At 34.8% G+C, this 20,487-nt stretch overlaps 1 protein-coding gene across 1 annotated transcript; it reads right to left on the reverse strand.

Moving 5' to 3' along the window:
* LOC146158116 (glutamate--cysteine ligase catalytic subunit-like) lies at positions 1-19,173 on the reverse strand. The gene is made up of 15 exons (XM_083383740.1): positions 19,008-19,173; positions 18,444-18,556; positions 17,681-17,797; positions 17,274-17,339; positions 15,556-15,672; positions 14,540-14,598; positions 9,070-9,275; positions 6,637-6,770; positions 6,203-6,324; positions 5,557-5,669; positions 5,041-5,238; positions 3,827-4,013; positions 2,917-2,990; positions 2,406-2,526; positions 1-1,960 (listed from the first exon to the last, which is right to left on the reverse strand). Exons 1-15 carry the CDS (start codon positions 19,158-19,160, stop codon positions 1,758-1,760), a joined length of 1,983 nt encoding a protein of 660 aa, XP_083239866.1. The 5' UTR covers positions 19,161-19,173; the 3' UTR covers positions 1-1,757.
* Between the last annotated feature and the right edge of the window lie 1,314 nt (positions 19,174-20,487).

Raw genomic sequence — 20,487 nt, forward strand, 5'->3', positions numbered from 1 at the left:
GCTCAACCGACTGAGCTACACAGGCTCAGAGGGGAGCAAGTTTGTACATTGGCGAAAGATGTTTGGTCTTTTATCCGTAGCATAACAGTCGTGTTTTATTTTAATCAATTTCAATATTCACATTGAAATCATTTATCAATGTAAATAGCGTTTAAATGTATTTTTCTGACTTTAAACCCCTGCAAAAATAATCCCCTAATGAGTTACATTTATAGAGCCAATGGTTACAACTTTAAATTACGTTGTAGACCACTTGAAATTAATGCTTAGCGATCATTTCCAATAAAAATAACTCGAAAAGGGGGAAAATGTCGTGAAAATACCTGAAAAAATTATTGTAGCGGATTTTAATGAGATGGTTTCAAACGCTTTAATTTATACAATTTACCTATAGTCGGGTCGGGTTTAGGACAACAATCTTTACTTTCGCTAACCCCTAATACTGCCCCACGTACCGCAAAAAACAGAAATGTTCTGTTTACAAACTGCCAAATTTCACAAAAAAAACGGTTGCGAAAAAGTTTTACTCAATTTGCAGACTAAAACGTCTGGAAAGTCTAACAACTGTATAGTAGGGATCTCCAAAATTATCGGATCAGAGGCCGATACCCATGTTAGTATAGTTCCTCGTCCGATACTATAGTGGTATCGATACTTATCCGATATTGAATTAATTTTTGCATTTTAACCATGATTCCAACGCAATGAGTTTTACCCTGAAAGTTGCACTTTTAAAAAAAGATCACGTTAACATAGCGGTACTTCAACTTTTAACACAAAATCGATTTCGGCCAAATAAATGGAACATATTAATATTCCACGTTTTAATTATATTATTTTTACATGTTTTTGCATAGTAATGACGTCATTCGGTATCTGATCGGATCGCGGACTTTTTAATCAAAACAATTGGGTGTCAGACATCCCCTACTGTAAAGTGTTTGTTGTTTTATAAAACGACGCGAGATTACCGGAAATAACCAGTGTTCCCTCTAAGGTGCGCAATTCAACAACAGAAGACCATTTTCGCGGTAAAATTAGCTTATTTTATGCATTTGCAGGATCAGCTATCTTTAATTATCCATCAGTAAAACACAACAAACTGTACAAACTAAACTTTTTCATATATGCACGGTTAACTTTAAAAATTAAAATCATAGCCTGGGTTAAAATTTTGTGTTAAACTTTGGTTAATTTATTAAACAAAGCAAACCTCAAAAAAAAAATTTATATATATATATATTTTGTGTGTTTTTTCCAAATAAAAAAATAGTATTTTTTAAAAACGCGGTAGTTTAGTTATTTTATCATTGAATTTAGTTTTCATTTGCAACCGACAAAAAATTCGTTTAATAAATTATTAGTAAAAGTATTCTAGGATTATTTAGGAAATATGCCGCAGCCTCGTACAAAAATTAAGAGAAAAAAGTTAAGTGAAAGAGGTGTGCAAAAGTATTTTAGTATGTTTTATACTGAATTTACTAAATTTACAAGATATGTAATTAATTCTGGACTCAAACTCATCCCAAAGATATCCACGCTTACTGCTAGAAACATTTGCTGAGTAAGAAAACCTAATAGAGAGAAGACTGAACTAAAAAAAAACAAACAACAAAAGCGGCATATTCAATCATTTCGGCTGCAAAAAAGGCCAAAAAACGGCTCTTTTCGCGAATCGCCGGCAAAAAATGCCATGTATCGTTTAAGCGTCGGCGTTAAAGTGCACGGGCGGGATCGGCGATAACACCTCGTCCGACTCACGAGCTGTTGTCGATTACGTACTCGCTTTTGTGGCGTGGAGTGCCGAACAGTTGGTGGCAGACCACTTCGCCCTTCTCGATGCGGTCGATGCGACGCAGCAGGTCGTACGCGATCGCGTCCGTGACGACAGAGTCGCGCGCGTAATCCGGGTGTGACGTCACAAAGTGTCGCATCCACTGGGCGGCTGTCATGAAGTCGCCTGATGACCAGAAAATCAAAAACAATTTTTTTTTTTAAATATTTTTCTATCGATTCAATTTCATCGTTTTTTATATTACATCAATTTTTTTAATCATTTTTTCTCCAACTTGATTAGAAAATTTTACCATTTTTCGGTATTATATGACAAAGAAAAATTTTTTATCATTTTTTTATTATTACATGAAAAACTTTTCTTTTTCATGATTTTTCTGTTTCATGATCAATAAAGTGTTCACACACAAAGTGTTTCAACGATTTTTTTTTACAAACAAACGATTTCAAAAAAATAAAGTGCAACTTAATGATGCTAACGTCTTATCTTTTTTCGCCAACAATAGGTTCAGTTAAGAGAATCGGGCCGCCAAAGCTTGACTGAAATACTTACGCTGAGTATTGAAACGCCGCGAAAAGAGGCTGTAAAAAAAGTTAAAACCCAAGTATACCTGATGCCCTCTTGCTGATTAGGTTGAGGTATTCGGTGATGCTGCATCTCGCTTGAACCTCAATCTCAACGCTGTCCAAGTATCGTCGGATCAGCGGAATGAAGCCGGGGAAAACATCGGCCTGAAAAATATTAAAATCTAAGTGTAGGTGTGTGGCTTCTAAAGTAGCTAACACTAAAGGTACAAAAATGACATACATAGTTGTATTATACGGTCAAAGTTCACTAATTTAAAACTGATATTTCTCTTTAAAGCGGTCGCATAGGGATTAATGTATAGCGTGCAAAAGTATCTCATGTAGGTACAAAAACGCCAGGGTTGATATTGAATTAAAACCAGCAATCGCCAGTAGGCCTAACTTCCTAGCATTATATCGTTAAATTTGCACAGTTTCATCGCCTCAAGAGAGTTCTTTTAAAGAAGCGACGCATTTCACAAATGAAGACAAAAAAGCAGCTATGGAAACGGCCTATTGGCTGTTGTTTCGTATCTGTTAAAGTATGCCCCATACCTTTCCGTTTATGATGGTGTCCACCGACATTTCCTGGCATAAGGCAGGAATGTTGTTTGATGCTTGCAAATTGTCTGCGAAAACACGACAAATTAAACGGGGCAAATTTATAAATGGAATAAAATGGGCATTTTTATTGTAAGCACATGTGTTGTCATGGCAACACCCGCACATGCTAGGGGAAAAATCCTATGCGACAAGAATATTTATTTATAGGAGGTGTAAGACACCCCCGGTGGTTGGATTGCTATATATTCACCCCACCCTATTTTAGAGCCGGAGGCGGACTTTGGACTTCAACTCGGGCAGATTTTGACTACTAGCTTGAAGCTTGATTTTGGCTCTTTAAAATTAGATTACAATTCAAATTAGTACAGTTCAGATTTTCCAAATTAGATTGAAATTAGAATTAGAGCATTTTAAGTTTCTCAAACTAGATTAGGATTAGAATTACCGAATTCTTGAAAGACAGAATAAACTAGAATTACATTCAACTATTGGCAATCAATTTAGTTTAAATGGAAAATTATTCTCATGAGAATGTAAATTGCAAATGACAAAAACTAAAAATGTAACATTTTTGGAAAAAAATCTTGACCCTGTTTTATAGAATTAGAACTACTTCTTGAAAACCGGTTCTAAATAAATTCATGAAAACTATAGAATTAAGTAGAATTGCATTTACTTATTCGCAATTAATTTAGTTCAAATTGTAATTTATTCTCACAAGAATGTAAATGGCAAGTAGCATTTTTGGTAAAAATTCAGTCGGACTCGGGTTTATTTTTCTTGCCAAAGTCGGACTCGGGTTAATTTTTCTTGCCAAAGTCGGACTCGGGTTAATTTTTTTGGTCGGAGTCGGACTCTGGGTTATTTTTAACCGACTCCGCAACCCCGGGTTTAAACCTACCGCCATTCACATCCATGTGTTCCGGGTTGGCTTCAGTGTTGTTGTTGCACGGCGTTGCAGCGTCCATATCGGAGCAGAGCTGGGTGCAGCAGGCAGGAGTTCCACTCGTGATTACATTCTTGCGGAAGTAGAATCGCTCCTTTCGCACCGCGTTGTTCTTGTGAGCGCGAGCCATGTTCTCGTCGACCTAACGACAAAATAGTAGTTCGCCTTTTTGCTAGTTTTTTCACCTACAGAACTAAAAGCCATGTTGTCGTCGATTAACACAAAACTAACAATTTTGGATTAGATTTTGCGGTTCGGGGCAGACTTTATGATTCCAATTCTAATCTAATTTAATCGCTTGTGTGCTCTAATTCTAGTTCTAATCTAATTCGGATTTCACCAAAAAAATCTAAATTTTTTTCGGCATTTTTAGTCTCTTAGTTGAATAAAAGAATTTGAATTAAAAAAACTCTTTGGTTGGAACGTAACTATTACAGTCTTAAAGCACTCTTAAAGCATAGGCTATGCTAAAAGGCATAAAATTAGAACAGGAATACTTTCCATTTACATTGTTATTAGAATAATTTGCGATTTAAATTAAATTGATTGTGAATAATTAAATGTAATTCTTGAAATTCGTTTTTTTTTAGAAGAACTCAGTAATTCTAATTCTTATCTAATTTGAGAAAATTTAAATGATCTTATTTTAATTTTGATCTAACTTTGAAAAACTGAAATGCTCTAATTTTAATTCTAATCTAATTTTAAAAAGCTAAAATAAAAAAGCTGGTTTGGGGGCAAATATTTAAATCAATTTGGACCAAGGTCCTGATATGGTTGATCACTAAGAGGTATGTCCGATATCACCGGATCGAAGCCGATATCCGATGTCAATTGGTAGAAGTACTCGCCCGATACTACGGTGGTAACGGTTTCGTTCCAAAACCAAATTAATAAAGGAATTTCAACCAAAATTTGCCATCCAGCGCAGCAAGCTTTGTCTAGAAACTTAAATTAATTAAAAAATATTAATTTGCAAATTGAATTAAGTAAATTTTTCAACGCTAAAGCTACTTTTGGCGTAAAAACCCGAAATAAAGTACCTTGAAAGGGTACAGTTTCATCTATTTTTCTAGTTTCAGCATGGTAATGACGTCATTAGGTTTTGAATTCGAGCGCGAAATTTTACATCCAAAATAAAACGTCAATTATCATACACCGCTACTCACCAGTGATATGGGCATCAGAAAGTCCAGCTTGTAGGTGAGAATGACCCTTGTTAGCAGAACAATGAAGACAACAAAGGCGGCGTTCTCGAAGTCGGTCAATTGTGCCTCCATGACCCTGAATTCAACCCGCCAGCCAATGGAAGAGCCGGGCGGGGGCGGTTTGAACCGCATCGATTGCCAATTGGTCGACTGGATGTTCTAGAATAAACAAGGGAAATTATTTTAACAGGGGAAGAGAAAAACGTCTTGGCGGGCCACATAAAAAAGATGCGCGATTTTGTGTGAATTATTTGTAAAGAAAGCTTTAAATATTCTAGTCGTTTCTAAAATTATTAAAAAATGTAGGCTGATTTTTACTTAAAATATTTTTATAGAAACTAAGCCGCGGGCCGAATTTAATTTTGCTAAGCCGAATTTAAATTGCTTTTCGGGCCGTAGTTTGTCAGGGGCTGTACTGAAAAAACGTAAATACCAAAGTTATCTGGGTGATTATCATTAGTTTTCTAGTTTTTTAACCTCGAAATGGTCCGTTTCTTTTTCGTCGTCTAGCTCGATTTTCTTAGAGAAGAGGGTCATTGGATCACGAATCCATAAGTGGGCGATATGTTGGGCCAATAGTTCGTCAATCCCTGAAACACAAATTCGGTGATCAACGTTAGAATTAAATCGAAAAGCTACTCAATAGTCATGGTATCATCAGTTTTAAAAGTAATTATGCGTGGCAGACCTATTGCCATATTTTTGAATTATTTCGTTCTTTTGCAAAAACGAAAAAAAAACTGCGAAGTGTGAACGTTCGTATTAATAAACCAAACTACTGAAGTAGTAGTTTTTTTGCGAGGCAGGTATTTTTTTCTGAATTTCATCATAGAAAAGAGTGCTTTGTTTTTCCGAACAACGGTCTTTTTATAATATAACAGTAAACGTCGTATTAATAACCACAACTACTTGAAGCAATAAGCTATTTGTTAGGCAGGTATTTTACTAACTATAACAAAGTCCCAAATCAAACATTTAAGTTTTCTGCCAAGGGGTGCACCTACAGTTGTTTAGCCTTGATGTTAGTATGGAGCACATATAGTTGTAAATCTAGTTTAGCCTTGTTGAGTTGAAGTTAGTGTGTAGTCCCTGCGTTTATAATAAACAAAATATCGTGAAGCACCTGCGTTCATGAGCGTTTCTTTTGTGTCCTCGTCAATTTCGAGTTTTATGTCGTTAAACATTTCCGAGTTGTTGGAGAGATAGCTGTCGATCGAATCGTACCGAGACTTGCTGATCGTGCGTCTGGAAACAAAAGAGCAAAAAAAATTTCAAAAAATTGAGTTTGTAAAAGCAGTGTTGTAAACAAGTCATTTGAAATAACTTAAAACCGAGTCAAGTAATTACAAAAAAATGAAGTCCAAGGCCTTTTGCGTTTTTAAACTATTTATATTTAAAAATGTTATTCTATTTTTAAAATCTTTAACAAGTTAGGCCTTAAGGACCCTCTAAATTAACTAGTCCACGAACCCCGAAACGTAGTTTAACGGACCCCAGTTTAAGAACTTAAAAACACACGACCTACAGACTTTAATTTTTACAACAAGAATTGTTTACTTGTTTAGCTTTAGAGGGTCAAGACCCCTTTCCTCCCTGGTCCGATCGTCCACACTTCCAGCAATTACTTTCCAGCGGGCGTCGATGTCCGACAAGTAACCTCGGTAAATCGGTGCTGCCGCGCTCAGGGCCATCTGCAAAGCAAAATAGTATTTTTTTCAGTATATATTTTGCGCTCAGATCCATCTGCAAAGCAAAACAGTATTTTTTTCAGTATATATTTTGCGCTCAGAGCCATCTGCGAAGCAAAACAGTATTTTTTTCAGTATATATTTTGCGCTCAGAGCCATCTGCGAAGCAAAACAGTATTTTTTTCAGTATATATTTTGCGCTCAGAGCCATCTGCGGAGCAAAGCAGTATTTTTTTCAGTATATATTTTGCGCTCAGAGCCATCTGCGAAGCAAAACAGTATTTTTTTCAGTATATATTTTGCGCTCACAGAGCCATCTGCGAGGCAAAACAGTATTTTTTTCAGTATATATTTTGCGCTCAGAGCCATCTGCGAAGCAAAACAGTATTTTTTTCAGTATATATTTTGCGCTCACAGAGCCATCTGCGAGGCAAAACAGTATTTTTTTCAGTATATATTTTGCGCTCAGAGCCATCTGCGAAGCAAAACAGTATTTTTTTCAGTATATATTTTGCGCTCACAGAGCCATCTGCGAGGCAAAACAGTATTTTTTTCAGTATATATTTTGCGCTCAGAGCCATCTGCGAAGCAAAACAGTATTTTTTTCAGTATATATTTTGCGCTCAGAGCCATCTGCGAAGCAAAACAGTATTTTTTTCAGTATATATTTTGCGCTCACAGAGCCATCTGCGAGGCAAAACAGTATTTTTTTCAGTATATATTTTGCGCTCAGAGCCATCTGCGAAGCAAAACAGTATTTTTTTCAGTATATATTTTGCGCTCAGAGCCATCTGCGAAGCAAAACAGTATTTTTTTCAGTATATATTTTGCGCTCACAGAGCCATCTGCGAGGCAAAACAGTATTTTTTTCAGTATATATTTTGCGCTCAGAGCCATCTGCGAAGCAAAACAGTATTTTTTTCAGTATATATTTTGCGCTCACAGAGCCATCTGCGAGGCAAAACAGTATTTTTTTCAGTATATATTTTGCGCTCAGAGCCATCTGCGAAGCAAAACAGTATTTTTTTCAGTATATATTTTGCGCTCAGAGCCATCTGCGAAGCAAAACAGTATTTTTTTCAGTATATATTTTGCGCTCAGAGCCATCTGCGAAGCAAAACAGTATTTTTTTCAGTATATATTTTGCGCTCAGAGCCATCTGCGAAGCAAAACAGTATTTTTTTCAGTATATATTTTGCGCTCAGAGCCATCTGCGAAGCAAAACAGTATTTTTTTCAGTATATATTTTGCGCTCAGAGCCATCTGCGAAGCAAAACAGTATTTTTTTCAGTATATATTTTGCGCTCAGAGCCATCTGCGAAGCAAAACAGTATTTTTTTCAGTATATATTTTGCGCTCACAGAGCCATCTGCGAGGCAAAACAGTATTTTTTTCAGTATATATTTTGCGCTCAGAGCCATCTGCGAAGCAAAACAGTATTTTTTTCAGTATATATTTTGCGCTCAGAGCCATCTGCGAAGCAAAACAGTATTTTTTTCAGTATATATTTTGCGCTCAGAGCCATCTGCGAAGCAAAACAGTATTTTTTCCATTAGCAGGACGTTCAATCGTCGTCTAAAGCAGTGTTTCTCAATCTATGGGTCGCGACCCAAACTTAAATCGCAGTTTGATTTGGTTTGGGCGCCGACTGTAGTTGGTTTTATATGGCTAGATTTAGTGAGATAAGTTCTGAGCAATATTTCTCTAAAATTTGAGGAAATTGCTGAATCAACAAGAAAATATATTTAAATGCAGTTTATTTATGCTCATATAACTTATGTATTGCTCGCTTACTAAAAGTTCAGCGAAAAAATGTTGCGAAACTCTGGTTTAAAGATAGGGCAAATCAGGCTACGGTTATTGTACGATAAATGTTTTATTCCTATTCGGACAGTCAAAATGTCAAAATTTCGTATTATTATTTATTGCTAAGGGTTGGTATGGATGAAGTGAAAATTTGCGCTCGCCAGTCGGGCGAGTACCTACCAATCAGCACTCGTGGCTACGAATGCAAACGGCAATGGTAATGATTTTTTTAGGGTATAGGGTAAAAATTTACTTATAGAAATTTAGCTACTTAAAGTTACGATTTGGGAAAACTATTTTTTTAGTATTTAAAAAAAATTAAATTTCAAGATAAAATAGCTGTGCTGGATGGCTAATCTGGACAAAGATCTCTTTATTAATTTAGTATAGGATCGGCACCGATAAGATCCTAGTATCGGACAAGTCCCGAAAATACCAATAATATGCATCGGGTATTGAGCAATCTGAAAAATAATTGGACATCCATAAACCTTACCATGACTGGACAGACGGGTGCTAGTTGATCGTAAAGCAGCTTCGCTTCTTCAATGTTGCAAGCCTGGAAGGTCATTTGCAGGCAGCTGTTGCCCATCCCGAATCCCATGCAGTCCATGTAAATGTGGTCGGGTTTGGCGGATGCAGTGGCTTCGGGGTCACCAAATTGCTCGATGAACGGCGAAGGCGTTCGCTCGTCTTTAAATACTGGAATGGAATGGAGAGGGTCTGAGTGAGCTTAACTCGTATTAAATGTCAGTGCATTTCGTGAGCTAAAACGAGGATAATTTAGCTGTTGAAACATGATTGAAATCAATCTTTGTTGACATGCGTTTAATAAACTTCTGTTGACAGCCGTATTTATTTAATTTAATCTAAACAACAAAATATTTATATACAAATGTATCGTAAGCCTTCGATAGACCAACCGAATCAGTGGTATCAGGCGCGTAGCGTGACCGTTTCAAAGGGGGGTGTCCCGAATTTCCAACTTAGGGAATTCCCCTATTTTCGATCTGACGTTAATGAACAATGACGTCATAAAACGGTGACGGGTGCAACGTCATAAAATAGTGATTGTAATGACGTCATAAAACATTCTAATCAGAAACAACCAACGTCCAGCAAATGCGAACAGGTGCGTCGTCGACACTCCTGCCAGGCGAAAAACTAAACCAAGACCGTAAAATATGTGTGATTGATTTTGGAAGAATCCTAAACTATAGTTTCCTAAGTTCCATGTACGGGACTAGCGTTAAATTACAGGCAAGACTTTTGCCACGTGCATTACTAAATGAAGATCGTTTTTCCCGGGTGTTATTATGCCACAATTAGCACAACATCTGCGCCAAGCAGTGTGCCAAGTCAGTTAAAATACAAGCTGCGGTTGAGGGGAAATAAGTTGTGTCAACTGCACACGAAACACGTGGTCTTAGACTTAGAATATGCGAGAATAATTTTGCGTTAACTAACGTAATCTAAAAGAGGGAGACTTTGAAATGCGCACGACAGTTATCATTATACCACCTTTTAAGAATCTGTTCAAAAAAAAAAAAAACGTTGTTAACCAAAACCAATATCGAATATTAGAGCAGACAGCGAACAGAAAGGAACATTAGCTGCGCCCAACTTCGACGTTTTAGCGAGAAAAAAGAAAGACGGTTTGTCTTTGCGTTGTTAATTGTCGAATTCACACTTGATAATATATTCAGCCAACCTTAACAAATAACGAAAGAGAAAAAATATACTGCGGTCGATCAAAAAAAAAAGACAAAAACGAAGTTTGTGTTAGATTTTGGTTACGCATTAGCTTAAGACGCGTGACCCAAATACATTAAGAACTTTGCCGCTTCGGACAGTCCGCTAAACCCTGACCAAAACGAACAACAAACAATAATATTACTCACAAAAAGGGGGGCAAACCTTGGCCCCCTGGATGCGCCACTGTGTCACATGAGTAACCTAAATCAGGGCAGTGGTTCTCAACCTTTTTATGGCACGGACCGGTAAAATTTCAAAACAAGTTTCGCGGACCGGTGCACCTTCAAAAATCAAAATCAACTCAAAATGTAGACAAAAGTATATGCAACTTAAAAGCAAAGAATGGAAACGTTAATTTAATAAGCAATTTGCCGCTGTCTTTTTGATATCATACGTGGTTCATTGAATTTTTTTCACCTAAAACTGGTTTAAAGTTTTTTCACCTAAAACTGGTTTAAAGCTTAAGACTTAAACGAGTTGTAGCCTACTACAACACTTGCACCATCGTGACGAACAATAAATTCCAAAGTAGACCATTAACTCTATGTTGCGTCACAACGCAGCAAATTACGGAACTGTCGAAGTTCTACATTTGCGGACAAGCTTTTAACATGTTGCAATTTGCAACTAAGATATAAAATTGTAATATATTTGGCGGACCGGCAGGAAAGTTGATGCGGGCCGGCGGTTGAGAACCACAGACCTAGGGGGTCTGGGGAGGTGTGTTATAAACACCGCTAGAGGGTACGGGCGGGAGACATGCTCAAAACCAAAATGTGCACATTGTGCGCACAATGTGCCCTTGCGATATGTGCACGAAATGTGCACTAAATCTGCATCTAATGTGCACCTTGCGTGAATTTGATGTGCTCTTCATGTGCATGTGCGCCGAAAGTGGCTAAAAAGTTGCACACTCTGTTTTCCGTGATCACTTTTTCCACCGCGTGTGATGGTAAGGCGCTGTTTGTCCGGCAGCCGATTATTATCGAACTTAAAATCAGACAGACAGGCAGATGTAGGATTTTTGGCTAATTCTTACCAGAAGATATACAATTGAAAGAAAAACGATCTCCGCGGATAAGGACCGCGCAGTTCTCGCCAGATTTTTCGTTACTTAAAATTATATGAGGAATTCTGCAATATATATTTACAAACACGAAAGGCAATATTTCAATGTAAAATCATAATGCTATGGCATGCCACGTCAGATAATGTCACCTGCAGGGCTGTTAAACAAGCATTGGTTGCTCGAAGTCTTTGGCGAAAAGGAAAATGAATACATTCAGGTGCAGAGCTAAAAACTTAAGTGTAAACTTTTGCAGTAAGAGTTTTTATGCTAACGTGGCTAAGAAATAGGTTTGCAATTTGCAATTAATTAATGTGGAAAAAATTTGCAAACGAAAGCTAGAAACGTTGTCCAGTTTGCGTTTGATTCTTTATCTTTTTGGAAGTTGCATAAATGTATGCCTTTAATAAATGTATTCCTTTATTCTCAGTAATTTTATTTCTCTGTAATCTGACATTATATATTTTTTTTTGTTTCTGTAGCATTTTTCTACGTTCGTCCTTCAGTGTAATTGATTTTTATTTTTTTTATTTCGATAGCCTTACATTTTTCATTTATTTTTACTATAATTCCATTTTCCTTTATCATTTAAGGTTATATTTAATTTTTTTCTGTTGTATTTTTATATTACCTACCTATCGATAGTATTTCGTTTATAATCTTGCTTAAAGTAGGTTATTTCGCAAATATTGCTGCTGCTGTTTAGGTTGCGCTTTTTGTTCAAAAATTTTGTATTCAATCATCTGCATTTTTTATATTACGATTGGTTTACGCCCTGTAGTGAGTATTTTTTTTGTTCCCTCAATTGTTTTTGTGCTATATGCGTGCCGTGACGCATTCGATTTTCTGGTTTTGTAAAATAAACTTTTGTGTTCAAGTTTTTTAAATTTACGGAATTATGGCCTAACGTTATACAATCACACATTTTAAATGTATTTCATAATAAAAATGCTTGTATTTTTTAAAATGCAGTGAATCAGAGAGGTCGATCGAGCCACTAATTACGAAAGTTGTTTTAAGGAGTCATTGATCATTTAAAAAACAAGCAATCTAAGCTGACGTATGACTATTCAATGTTCAACTAATTCTAACGAATTTTTTTTCTTAGTCAACAAAATTAAAATGCAATATTGCAGTTGAATTAGATTAAAAGTGGTCAAGCATAAATCTTTACATACAAGAAGTGTTGCCTTACGTTTAAAAGGTCCTATCAACATGCAATTGGGTAGGGGTGCACAAAACTTGACATTTTATTCCGATAACCAATATCGTGGACAAAAAGTATCACAATCCGATACCCAATGACGTCATAACCATGACCACATAAGCAGAGTAGATAAAAATTATTTTTTTTTACAGGTTTCAAGGCTAAATTTGCAGGTTTAGTTACCTCCAGTTGTTAAGTTATTTTAGTAAATTTACCCCACATAATCAACAATCCATACAATTGGGAATCAATTAAAAAAACATAATATAATTATAAAAAGAATCGATAGAAAAATAACATGCATAATAAATCCACTCGATATATTCGGAAATCCATAGAATTGGGACTCAATTAAAAAATATATAATAATAAAAAGAATTGCACGAAAGATAACATGCATTACTTGATCTTCTCAATACAAAAACATCGTCGAAAAAATCGTTTAATATGAAGTTATTTCTTTTACTGTATAATGTGCACTAATACATTGCAAGTTGCACATTGAGCGATAGTTCACAATGTTCACTTAATCGCCACATATCACAAAGTGCGCACAATGTGCACGATTTGGTTCGCGTACGTATATGACAAGTGCACAATGTGCACGTTTTGTTTCGTGCACATATGGCAAGTGCAAATCGTGCGCACAATGTACACGATTTGGTAGCCCTGTTGACGGGCCGAGCCCGAAAAATTTTACGTTTCGTGTATTCTAGACGCTTAGAACGGCGATTAGTTATTATGAGCTTACGATAGAAAATTTGCAACACCTCGTATTCAAGTCCGATTGTCAAGTAATTTTAATTGCGCGCGAAACGCTATGAAATTGCGGTGTCAGAACAGCCTCTGTGACGTATCAAACACAAACTGTTGCACTTCGTTGTCAGCAAAATTAACGATGCTTATCAACAAATTTGGTGATATTTGTAGTTTAATTTTGCCGATGGTATGAAGCGTGGCTTTAAAATCGCCATTTTTGATCTCTGTATAATTAGTAAATTATTCAGCTGAAACTGTGCAAGGAAAAAACACAAACATGGCTTATTACTGAAGTTAAGACGGCGATTTATTATCAGTTTATCGGGCAATAGTTCGTCGACGTTTTAATCGATGTTTCAAAATGCGACAGTCAAGCAATCCTTTTCAAGATTTAGGCTAATAAAAACATTTAATAGAGCGACCTGCGGTGAAGACGTTTGCTGTAGCTTACACGCCTGTTTTCTCAACGTCGTTGAGAAGACGGTTCATTTTATCAATAAAATATATATTTGTTAACAGGCCTGCTTGAGACTTGAGTCGGTGACAGGCGACTGCTAAATGAAACAACGAGAACGAGCATGATTAGGCGTTGGCGGCGATAAGCACCGACGACTATCAATGCCAGGTGCAATGTTTCCGATGTAAAAAAATGTTACCGATGTAACATTGCAGCAATCACGGTTTTAGTTTTGTGATAATTGTTTACTGAGATTTCAAAGGGGGGGGGGGGTCAAGACTCCTATACACCCCCCACGCTACGCCCCTGAGTGGAATAATAAAAGCAATGGAATAATAAAAGGGGGGCCAGTCGAGAAACAAACAAGACACCATTGCCTGTATCCTAGGCTATTAGTACTAATGACTTTATGTTGAAGGGGATGTACAGTACCATATCATCCAATAAAAAAGACCACACATATGTGTTTAACAACTGTGATGTAGCCCTTCTGAAGTTGCATTTCTCGTTGGTCAAACAGCGACTTTGGAAGGGCTAGATCACAGTTGTTGTACACGCATGTGTATGTATCTTTCACTATTTGTAACAATAATATATAACAAAGGAAATTCTAAGCACGGAACCATATGCTTTGAACAAACAAAATGAGTACAAGACATTTTTGATTGAAAGCATTAAGGATATACATTAGCCTTTTTCAAAATAAAAAGTATTGTTTTTACTTGGTATATTGATGGCGACCTTTTCACCTCGGCGTTTTCGGATGTTCTGTGTCAAATATCTGGAAAAGGAAAACATTTTAACTTGTAAGTAAAAAGCATAGCATACCAAGCATCCATTTCAAAATGAGACGAAACACAAGAAAAAGACAAGAATTTAATTTTTTTTTACGAATAAAAACAACACAATAATTGTAAGTTTGTAACATGTAACTTCTGAGTTATATATATATTATTATACATAAACTTGGTACCAGTAATTTCCTCAATATAATGGCCTAACAATAAATGTAATCGGCGAAATTTCCGCAAAGAAAAGATAATTATCATAAAAATGCATAAAACAAGCGAAAAAATAATTGATTTTTTTGGTTTAAGAAGTTGTTTAGATTTTCCAAACATGTACATTAAAAGTTTACTATATAACCTAACATGTATTTTAACATTTATTGGTACAATAATTTAAATATTTTTTATTTAGTGCATGTTTTTTGTAGTTAACAAAAGGTAAATAAAATGGAAGTCTATAAATTGTACAAACATAGAGACTGTTCACTGCATTTAGTATGTAAGAGTTTAAGTTAATAAGTTAATGTATGGTAAATGTTGCATTAAAGCCATGTGGCAAAATTCAAACATTGGACAAAATATATTGAATTTATGCCTTTGGTTGTTTTTTGCTCGTAAATTGTCTGGGGGGTTCCTATAATATTTCATAACGAAAAACCCCATAAGAAATTTAAGCTATATGAACTAAAAGTTTATCAGTATAAAAGGAGGAAAAGCAACCGCCAGAAGTTATATGCAAAATAAGATTGTACAATTACAAAAAAGATTAACAAATACAATTCATGATATGTTTAATTTATTACTGTGTATTACTTTAAAAACAATCGGCTTGGCAAAAACATAAAAATTTGGTTACCGGTATCAGTCCTAAAATGGTATTGGTCGATCTGCAATAAATACATACAACAAAAAAAAATATATATATATATATATTGGCAGGCAATACTTACGGGAATCGAGGATGACTGCTGATAGCTTGGTCGGGGAAGAATAAAGATCTTGAAACAGGGTTCGACTCTGGTCCAGAAATGTTGTGGTTTGGGAAAGTGAAGCCAGGACAGCCAAGCCTGGAAGAGAACACAAATATGAATTGAACTTTGCTACAATCCAATTATTATCAGAAAAACTTATTAAGTTCAAAAAAAGCACAATGAAGCTTAGGACAGCACACTAATGTGAATTAAACTAACTGAATTATGCACACACATAAGTTGTACTAACAGAATGTAGCAAGCATTGGCGTATGGTTGTTTCTCGACTTGCTCCTCTCTGAGCCTGTGTAGCTCAGTCGGTGACGGTCCCGTTATGGCCGAGGTTGTGAGTACGAACCTCACTGCAAGCTAGTTTTATGAATAGGATGCAGCAGGCAACGGTGCTATGGTTGTTCTCGATTTGCTCCCCCCTAAGTCTGTGAAGCTTAGTTCGTCAAGCAACGGTCCCAGTTTGAACGAGGTGGTGAGTTCGAACCTCACTGCAGGCTAGTTGTTTTTCTAGCCTGCCCTGCTTGCATTATGATCAACAAATTCGGTGACTACCCTACAATGGTTTTCGGTGTAATGAACAAAACTGTTATTAAATTACTTAAAACAAAATTTGTAAGTTCTTAATAAACAGCACAATGGAGCCTTGGACACCTCATAAATATGAAGTAAACTTTACTGTAAACTAATTACAAAAAAATCTCAACAAGATGAAGTTTTGAAAAGCAGAACCAATTCTAGGACAGCACACAAATATGAATTAAACTTACAATTTAATCAACTTATATCAGAAAATCGAAATAAGTTCTTAAAAAGTACAGACCAGCCTAGAAAAGCACAGAGAATGAATTAAACTTACAATAATGAAGTTGCATAACAAAAACTAAAATTAAGTTTAACAGATGCATTGATAATTACACACAGCTGCATTCGTCCTACCGAACAAACAATAGGGATGTCTAGAACAACGTCATTTGATAGCTGAAGACCCCTTGCATTTTATTTACAAACTTTGCTTTGTTAAAATCTGACAAAATAAGACCATAACTCCATAAGTCACATTTGTAGCAAAAATACTTGCAATTTATGGCAGCCTTTATTATATATACATCTTCTATGATTTAGATCAAGTTGTAATCACCAACAATATTGGCTATTTTAATCAAATAATAGAGTAACTCAGTGTTTAACAACCTTTTTGAGCCACAGACTTTATGTATTGAATAATTTTGCGGAACACCAAACGAAAGTTTATAAATAATATTGCATTAAAATAAACAACGCAAACGACAATTTATTCACTTTCAGTTTTCTTATTGTAAAATAGTGGACTGTTTGGATAAGTAGGAAATCAATACATAGGCTGTATTACATTCCTATTGTTATACAACAAAGTCTTATTATTACAGAAACATATTAATTAAGCAAATCACAATTATTGAACAGTCAAAATGATGGTAGTGGATAATTACTTTTATGTTGAAAAGTAAGTGCATTGTGATTTTTTACCAGTGTTCCAGAGGTAATTTGATTTTAATTTTATACTTAAAATTGTCAATTTTTACTGTAATGTAGAACTTTTACAACACAGTATTGCGCATAATCTAATGAGAAATGCAATGAAAGTTTAAAATCCCAATATTAAACGAGAGCGGCAATTTTTTTTTATAAATGAAACACACTTTTACCTGGGGAACACGGTAAGACTCATAATCTGTTCATCGGGCTTCAGTAAGCTTTGAACCTCTTTTCGTCTAAAGAAAAAATAAAACAAACTACTAATTAAGCTAAGTTTCAGGACATTAAATTTGAGCTAAAACATAAAATCAATCAGCAGCATCATCATAACTTGAAACAAGAGATTCTACTTGACTTATAATTTTTTTAGCTTAAAATAAATTTAAAATAATTAATTTTAAAACTTATATGCTTTTGAGAAATTTACAATGTACTATATATATATATATATATGTTGTCTTTAATTTAAATAAAGGTTGATATTTTTTGCACGATTTTTCGATTACAACGCTTTATGCAAAATAATTCCATTAATGAAATAAAGAAAAACACTAACAAACCATTTTGTTGCTATTACCTCATTCTCATGTTGGCTTCCACCACATTAAACTGGGCCATGAAGCCCAGGTAGGGTTTACCAGGCGTCCCTTCCACCATGTAACATGCATATTCCTGCCTCCATAGTGAAATTAAACTGAAACAACAATACAGGGTTAAAATATGGAGATCAACTAATATTACTTTATTGTACTGATAGCAAAAACATTTTGTTTTTTATTTTAGCCAACAGATACCCACGTTTTGATGTTTTAGCCAAATGATAAGCGATTTTTTTGTTAGAACCAACTAATGCCTGATTTTTGCCATTAAGATTATCAGCCTTTTTCTAGATAAGTCTGCAGCCTTCATGGTCATTTTTATTGGCTTAAAACATACTTAGTTGTGTTTTAGATATAGATTGATGTTAGAAAAAAATTGAAAACGGCGTGGAAAACTTAAGGCAAAATATTAGTCTCCATAAAATTTCTGAGAATAAACAAAAACATTTTTAAGGAGATTACCAGGTAACCAAAAAAATATTGGATTAGAATCAATGCGACATTTATAGGATATTTGTGCAGCAGTTAAATATAGCTATATTTGTTAACAAAAAGTACAGATCCTTGTTAAAATAAATATTAAAATATTATTACCTCTCTATACTTAAATTGAGGTCTTAACAACTTAGTTTTATGCTTGTTACAAAGAAATAATTGATATATATATAATTATGTCCTATTGTGCGACTAAATTATGAATTATATCCTATTGTGTGACTAAAAAATGTCAAATTAACTAACTTTTTCATTTGTTTCTTCTCTTTTTCCTGCAAGATTTCACAGATATGCTCCCCTCGTAGCGAAAGCTGGACCCGCTTATTTTCATCATCGAAACGAACAATCATGTATTCAACCTAAAGAAATGAAGTCAATCTTAAGATAATGGCTGGAGGTTGTAGTTTTAGTTTACTGCAAATTTAATATCAAAGGCCATACACAAGTAGGTAACATTTTGTGAACGTTTTAAGTAAATCGTAATATAATGACCAGAGGTTATTAGTAGATGAAGAACTTATACCCAAGACGATACACAAGTAGGTAGTATTTTGTAAACGTTTTGAACAAATCTTAAGATATTGGCTAGAGGTAGTTGAACATTAAAAAAAATATGAAAGCCTATCTGGAAGTAAGTAGCATGATTTAAACATTTTAAAAGCCATTTTTGAAACAATTTCAAACATCATGCTAAAAAAGATATAAAAACAATGTTAAAAAATGTCCTATATAAGTCAATAGCATACAGATCAAAGCAGCCATTAAACATTACAAACTAACACATATGTCTTCTATTTGTTTATAAGTCACCTCATCACCCCATTTCAAACTGTCTTCAGGTCTTTGCATCAAGCGTTCGTAGTTATTTATGAATTGTATGATTCCATGTTTTTTGACGTAGTCCACATGAGGTTTGACATCTTCCCAATCCAAAGGCGCCCCGTCAAAATCAAGCAAACCCATTTTCGCTACAAAACAGCAAATGCTAAAAACAAAGTTTAGGGCTCGGTTAATCCAGTTTGTTATGCTTTAAAAGGAGTTTAATATAAATATAGATAGCAATTTGTAATCTGCCTGTTGATTTGTAATGTTTTTATTCTCACCTAAATATACAACAAAACATTTTCTTTAAAATTTGAATGTACTATATCTAAAATGTGATGTTTTTTTGTACAATTTTACAAAACAACTGAATCTAAATTCCTGAAAAAAATGATTTGCTAACTAATAATTCTTTCAAAATAACTGTAACACAGCAGCAATCTTATAGAAGTTAAACCAGCAACAAATGTTATAGAAACAGTAAACCTGATATATTTAAAATAACGATTATAATGTCATTTAGGTTTTCACGACTTCATGTTAAGAGAATGTTATGTTTTGTGATAAAAATCATCAAACAATAGCTCAACATTGAAATATTATGAGATTATTGAATTGCCTTTCGTACAACTTAAGAAAATTTGAAATTTGATCTTGCAATTGTGGTGTTCAATAATGTTTAAATTACACTTTTTGAAAGTTATGCAAATATTACAAACAATAGTATATGGCGGTGTTCTAAACAAGTCATTTTAAAATGACCTAGGTCCTATTCAAGTCATTTGCAAAACAATCAAGTATACCAGTTATGTAATTTTGAATAAATAACGAGCGCCGATATTTCGCAAAACAAACACAAAAAAACGTAACAATAAAAAGTGAACATTTATTACATAACGGCTTAATTATTCCAATTTAATAAAATGTATTAAATCAAAGCACCTTAATTTAAGCTAATTCGTTTGCGAAAATGACTGAAGTAAAGCAATTTTGACAAAAAACGTAAAAAATTCAAATCTTTGAACTATAAGTCATTACAACACATGATGGTACTTTCAAATTTCTGACACTTTAAAACCCTGACACAATATGTTCAGTACTTGCACTTTGCCCAAATTTGAACAGAACCTTAAATCAGCAACAAATCAAGTACATCGTAGTTTATATAGTCTTGTATTTCCGTTTCCAAATGTTGTACAACAATAATAACGTTATATGCCATGCTGTTAAAAAAATGCTGACATAATAGTGAGATAGGAACACAAAATACGCCTAGTCATGCTGAGATAGGGCTTTGTTTGTCACGCAACCGTGACCTTCATTACGCCCATGAATTGACCTTCAATATGTAAAATACGCAGTTATGTAAGATCCACTACTGTTCGAAAAATAAACAAATAATATTTTTTTGACAAAAAATCGAAATGCACACCCACACAATAAGTTAATTTAAATAAACAATTCGTTA

Source organism: Ascidiella aspersa, chromosome 3 (genome assembly GCF_963924565.1).
Source record: "Ascidiella aspersa chromosome 3, kaAscAspe10.2, whole genome shotgun sequence".
NCBI lineage: Eukaryota > Metazoa > Chordata > Ascidiacea > Phlebobranchia > Ascidiidae > Ascidiella > Ascidiella aspersa.